Source organism: Hyalella azteca, unplaced genomic scaffold (genome assembly GCF_000764305.2).
Source record: "Hyalella azteca isolate HAZT.00-mixed unplaced genomic scaffold, Hazt_2.0.2 contig11387, whole genome shotgun sequence".
NCBI lineage: Eukaryota > Metazoa > Arthropoda > Malacostraca > Amphipoda > Hyalellidae > Hyalella > Hyalella azteca.
Genome location: NW_025941386.1, coordinates 19,167 through 25,513, shown reverse-complemented (window position 1 = coordinate 25,513; position 6,347 = coordinate 19,167). Strand labels below are relative to the sequence as shown.

General features: G+C 34.9%; 1 protein-coding gene across 1 annotated transcript; it reads right to left on the bottom strand.

The window, feature by feature from the left end:
* Window positions 1–290: 290 nt before the first annotated feature.
* Window positions 291–3,062, bottom strand: LOC108673670. The gene is made up of 3 exons (XM_018161527.2): window positions 2,784–3,062; window positions 1,781–1,956; window positions 291–1,526 (listed from the first exon to the last, which is right to left on the bottom strand). The coding sequence occupies exons 2-3, from the start codon at window positions 1,940–1,942 to the stop codon at window positions 909–911; spliced, it is 780 nt and encodes a 259-aa protein (XP_018017016.1). The 5' UTR covers window positions 1,943–1,956; window positions 2,784–3,062; the 3' UTR covers window positions 291–908.
* Between the last annotated feature and the right edge of the window lie 3,285 nt (window positions 3,063–6,347).

Sequence of the window (6,347 nt, the reverse complement as noted above, 5' to 3'; positions counted from 1 at the left end):
AACAAGTATTAAATTTTAACACTCTGATCACTATTCTCCCAGTGAATTATTAATTTACAACACAGGAGAAAGTACTCGACACCCTTTGTAGCAGCGCGTCAGAAGTAGAAGAGGCTTGGCTTGGGACTGTGAACCCTAACGATGTTGCCAGAGGGCTTAGTTGAAATTTGCGCTACGTACAAGAATTATCGTGAATTACATAATTATAATTGTCATTACCAGAACTTAAAATGATTTCCAAATTATCAGATATTACATTTATTGAAACTGGTCATGGTTAACTGGCTTATGTTGTCTTTTAAATACCGCATTTTGTTGACCTTCAGTTCACGGGTAAGAATTGTACCTAATTAAGACATCGGGATGTACAAAAATACTGTTTTATTCTAATAATACTCTTGAAATCACTACAACGTTTCGAAACCAATATGTATATTTCAACAATAATACAAATTTGACATATCTCCATATCGAGATTTTTAAGGAGATGTATCTTAGTCAGAGAATTGCACAAGACTCTCGTAAGATATTAAAAATGAATCTATTTCTCAGAAAATACTTTTCAACAGTAAATGAATTATCCGAAGCGACTACAATTATAAATCACTTTAGATAAAAATGCAAGAAAAAAACATGAGAACTTACCATAAAAATTGAAAAATATAATTTGAATTATTTCCAGAATTTGCGACATCATTGAACAACTTCACTGCAATTCAACTTTTTTGCAGGTCAGGAGTCACTAATTTTTTTACCAACACACACAAGAATATACTAATACCTTAAAGAAATCTACAGCTTTTAAAATAATATTCAATGCTACAGCATATCATGCAATGCATTCATTTTCCAATCAAATTTTCCGGACCAAGGGGTCGGTTGCAGTCAATCCAGACAGAGGCTCTGACCTAAAAGCCTCTTCCTCGGTTATCGTATTGCTTGCCTGTAACCTCCTTGTACGCTAGCGCAAACACATCACGGTCAGTTTTTGCCGAAATGCTTTCAGTTTCTTGATTTTCTTCCAGTGCTTTCACCCAGGAACGTATAATGCGGACGCTGCTTTCGTCATCCAAAGAATGCGGACACTGTTTTCCGAAATTATTAAACCTGTGACAGGCGTGGTACGCACCTGTATTAGCCTTCGAGTGATAGTTCGCTGAAATTCTGCATTTGCGGAAGAGCCACGAGCTGTCAGTTCCTGTGGGGTGGAAGGCAATCTCCAGTTTATGAGGTTGCATACTACCATATACGGAACACGATGTGGCGTGTTGCCAGCCACGCGGTGATCCATACGTGACCTTCAGAGGCGAATCGGCTGCTGAAGTGTTCACCGATTTCAGACGAGGATACGAATGACGCGTGAGTAAAATTCTTGTAGCCATATGCTGGTTGAACTTGATTTGGTCAACAAAGTACATGTTTGCAGGCCTGACGCGATCAAGAAGCTCGTTGAAATCTATTGTGAACGTCATGTTGCCGTAGAAATTGTGCTCAGTGCTGGTCTTGGAGGGAGCCATCCACAAAACCTGAGGAATCAAATAATGAATAGAACTAGGAACGTCATCTTCGTGAGCACAGTTTAAGAATTTGTTGAGAACGTAATATTTTACGGTTCCAACCAAGCTACTTCCTCAGTTTCGGATTTCCTGCTAGCAAAAACGAAATAATAATGAACTTGGGAGTATGGAAAGCGTTCTGGAATCTGCCTAAAGCCTTTTAATTTGATATTACACACCACGTAGAAGAACAATAAATAATTATTTATAAAATAATCGCTAACCTGATATCCACAGCTGCCTCTGGTGCTATTTAAGCGTCGGGTGACGAAATCCTTCCTCTCCCAGCAGTCGTGGAAGTCAGCAAAATGAATGCAACGGCCGATGGACGTGAAGGACTCGTATTGAGGGTTCGAGAGATCCCTCACTTCTTGATAGCAACCCATAGTCAAAGGGCTTTCTGTAAAGGTCAGATATTCAGCAAAACGTGCTAAATTGCAATTAAACAACTTAAACAATTTCATTAATGTCTATGGCTCAAAGCAGTGAGGCACTTTGCTCAAGCAATTAACTATGTTATCTGGATGGTAACGTGAGGTGGTATTAAAAAATTCTCTATAAAATAGCATTACCAATTATCTAATTGAACATGATACCCTATTTTGCGCAAAATTCAAAAGGTTTTGACTCATTTGTACGCTCTAATGAACAACGAGATTTATCGTTCAAATATGTAATGAAGTTTACGTACACCTATGCGCAGCAACTCACTGGCAAGTGGCAACTATAATAGTCAGTTAGTCCCTACTCACTACAGCGTAAACACTGTCTAGCCAGTGACCAGCGCTTGACAACCCCCAGAAACAGACGGACGTTCGATAAACAAACTTCGTTTCTATGAGGGTAAAATCGACTTTTAATCGTGTAATAATGTATTTATTAAATGAAAACATAATGCACTGAAGGAACAAACTATATTATCATACCCAATACGTGTCTGGAAATCTACTCCAAAGTCCAAATCTGCAGAGGCGTCTTATAACCTGTCTCCGTATTAGTGCAATCAACAAATTGCACCAGTATTGTTCATACAAGTTCCAGATTAAACGAGTAACAAACGAGTATTGACAAACAGCTATCTTGATTATATTATAACGCGATGAATCATAATACCACGTCTATCATTGTGATTGAAGTCTATATACTAAATATTGTATTTTACAATAAAATATTTTCCACAGTTAGCGTACATAGTCATAGAGAATCTTATTCTATTCAAATACTCACCTTCAATTACGCCAACCACACAACGGGACGAGCCAACTCCAACTGTCTACTCTCCAAATTCCAATCGCTGTCGCCTGTCAATCCACCGCCAGTCGTGGTTCCGTTCCAAACGAGTCTTGGTTGGGATAAGAACGAGTTTCCAAACAACACCAGTGATTTTGAACAATAAACGTTCTGCACGTAATACTGGGTCGTGAAGAAAAAACGAAGCGTTCTTTAACAATGAAGCCAATGAAAAAACACTGGACTTGATTGAGTTTTGACAGTGAGGCTCTCAATTGAACCACGAGTCCGAGACTACACTGAGATGACTCACGAGTCACAACGACTAACTCGACGAAACGCGTTACAAACGAGAAAAAAAAATTATCTGGAAAATGCATGTAGTTTTCTTTCTTTTTCTCACCAAGTTATAAGAAGTAAAATAGTATAAATCAGATATTTTACCAAGCAGGTTGCTAATTGTTACAGATACACTATAAGCAATTGCTTCATTTTGCGCGACCTCTGTTAAACCAAAATACCTAAATTTTGCTTTACACAAGTCTAGCCTCAATATTTCACCTAGGAAAATTTTCGTTTTGAGTGTTCGTAAAACACGAATGATGGTAAACTGATGAAATTTGAAAAGATTTCCTCTTGATATTAGTAAAAAATGTAAAGATCTGACGCTAGCAACAAATGATATAGTAATTCAACCACGAGCACAAAAATTCCCTCCACTGTATTGGCACACATACTTTCTGGACAAAATCATACGCATTTCCAAAAAAAAAGTAGAACGTTTGTGATTTGGAGCTTGATTAGCAGTGAGAAGATAAATTTGCGTTTGAACTCTCGGTATTGATGTTACTCTGCCTGTTGATAATGCAAAGACGATAGTAAATGCAGGTTTCATTGAAGACCAGAGAATATTTCTTATTGACAATTTTCCTATTGTTTTTCTCTATTCGGCGAATTAGGCCCTTGATAGGAACTGAAAAGTCAAATATCAGGTTTCCACGGGACATTTTATTATAATTTTAATTATACGACGTTTCGCATGCAACTTCATTCATAATCAAGTAGATGAGGAAGAGTTTTGCAACGCTCGAAATTGAAATTTGAAATGATAATAGTACAAACATAGGCATTATGGATACAGATTGAAATCAAAGCTTAAATTACAAGAACAGTTTCAATGTCCTGACAAATCCGGTAGTTTGTAAATTTATAACTAGGGACTCTTGATTAATACAGTTAATAAACCATAAGTCGAATGATTACGCTAGTTCGATTTAATATCTGACGACGTTCCTTTTGCTTGAGTTTTAGTTAAATTTATTCAATTTCAACAGTAAAAATAAATTTATTATTTATTTTTCGCTCCATGCGATTACGTAATTTGATTTTATTTATTATAATGGATGTAAATTTAATTATTGTTATTTACGTCTATGAAGTCATTATTCATTATTATTATTATTTGATACGCATACAAGCGTGTCTTACAATCCGGTTGCGTGTCTGCTCATCAAAAACTTCTATATTTATTCATATTTCTTTATTTCGATAATGGATTCTATCAGTTAAATCTATTTATTTGGTAAATTTGATAAATAAAAAATACACATTTCACGAATTAAATTCATTGTTTACTATCTTGAACATTCACTTCAATTTAAAACATGAAAATTATAGGGCAACATGGGGCAGCGTGCCCCCCCCCTTTTTTTAAACTAAATTTTTGATGAAGTTTTAATTGATACGAGGTGGTTCTTTGTTTTGTTTAAAGGTACAACTAATGAGGAATGTATGATGTGAATTAGACGCCTATATGTTCATTCAATTTTTAATGAAACACTGTTTTGTAAAAAGTGTCAAAATTGGCCCATTGCCCCACCCCTGGGGCAATGGGCCCATGGGCTTGGGGCAAGGCGCCCACCCATGGTCCCTTTACCACAAATGCATATTTTTCGTTTAAAAATGATAAAAACAACACTTTACAGTTAAAAATAAGAAAATGCAATAAAAAATATGACATTCACTCATTCATTAACAACTCAAAAAATCATGTACTTAACTTGAAAAAAATATACTCTTGGCTTAAAAAAGAGTTATATTAAAAATCACTGACGTGAAGAAAAATATTTCATTGACATAAAAATATATAACATTGACTTGAAAATATATCCTTGCGATAAAAAATTCGTACTTGACATGAAAAAATGTATCCTTGACTAGAAAAAATATTTTTAGTTGATCAGAAAAAAACTTCGTTCCAGTTTCGCCCATAATCCAGATATTATGTGCAGAAATGTCGTACCTAATCGGGATTTCAGCCAACACCATAAAAACTCTCATCAACTTTTGGCTCATTGGTGTTGACTGAAATCAACTTTTGGCAAGGCAAGAGTCAATAACTCGAAAAGTGGTCATAAATACGCATAACTAGAAACTAAACCTGCTGCCTTGAGGCGGCAAATAAAAAAATCATGCAATATGAAGTGTAATCTGTAATTCAAAAAGCTAGTCATAGTTTGAAAAGGTCATTGAGACAAATTTTTCACCTAGGAAAATTTTCGTTTTGAGTGCTCGTAAAACACGAATGATGGTAAACTGATGAAATTTGAAAAGATTTCCTCTTGATATTAGTAAAAAATGTAAAGATCTGACGCTAGCAACAAATGATATAGTAATTCAACCACGAGCACAAAAATTCCCTCCACTGTATTGGCACACATACTTTCTGGACAAAATCATACGCATTTCCAAAAAAAAAGTAGAACGTTTGTGATTTGGAGCTTGATTAGCAGTGAGAAGATAAATTTGCGTTTGAACTCTCGGTATTGATGTTACTCTGCCTGTTGATAATGCAAAGACGATAGTAAATGCAGGTTTCATTGAAGACCAGAGAATATTTCTTATTGACAATTTTCCTATTGTTTTTCTCTATTCGGCGAATTAGGCTCTTGATAGGAACTGAAAAGTCAAATATCAGGTTTCCACGGGACATTTTATTATAATTTTAATTTTACGACGTTTCGAATGCAACTTCATTCATAATCAAGTAGATGAGGAAGAGTTTTGCAACGCTCGAAATTGAAATTTGAAATGATAATAGTACAAACATAGGCATTATGGATACAGATTGAAATCAAAGCTTAAATTACAAGAACAGTTTCAATGTCCTGACAAATCCGGTAGTTTGTAAATTTATAACTAGGGACTCTTGATTAATACAGTTAATAAACCATAAGTCGAATGATTACGCTAGTTCGATTTAATATCTGACGACGTTCCTTTTGCTTGAGTTTTAGTTGAATTTATTCAATTTCAACAGTAAAAATAAATTTATTATTTATTTTTCGCAACATGCGATGACGTAATTTGATTATATTTATTATAATGGATGTAAATTTAATTATTGTTATTTACGTCTATGAAGTCTTTATTCATTATTATTATTATTTGATACGCTTACAAGCGTGTCTTACAATCCGGTTGCGTGCATGTCTGCTTATCAAAAATTTCTATATTTATTCATATTTCTTTATTTCGATAATGGATTCTATCAGTTATATC

What these genes read in the sequence shown, in the direction of transcription:
- LOC108673670 (XM_018161527.2), bottom strand. Translation starts at nt 1,942, where the DNA reads ATGGGTTGCTATCAAGAAGTGAGGGATCTCTCGAACCCTCAATACGAG. An exon ending in GAGGCAGCTGTGGATATCAG is followed by an intron (nt 1,527 to 1,780) that starts GTTAGCGATTAT and finishes TTGATTCCTCAG; the next exon opens with GTTTTGTGGATGGCTCCCTC.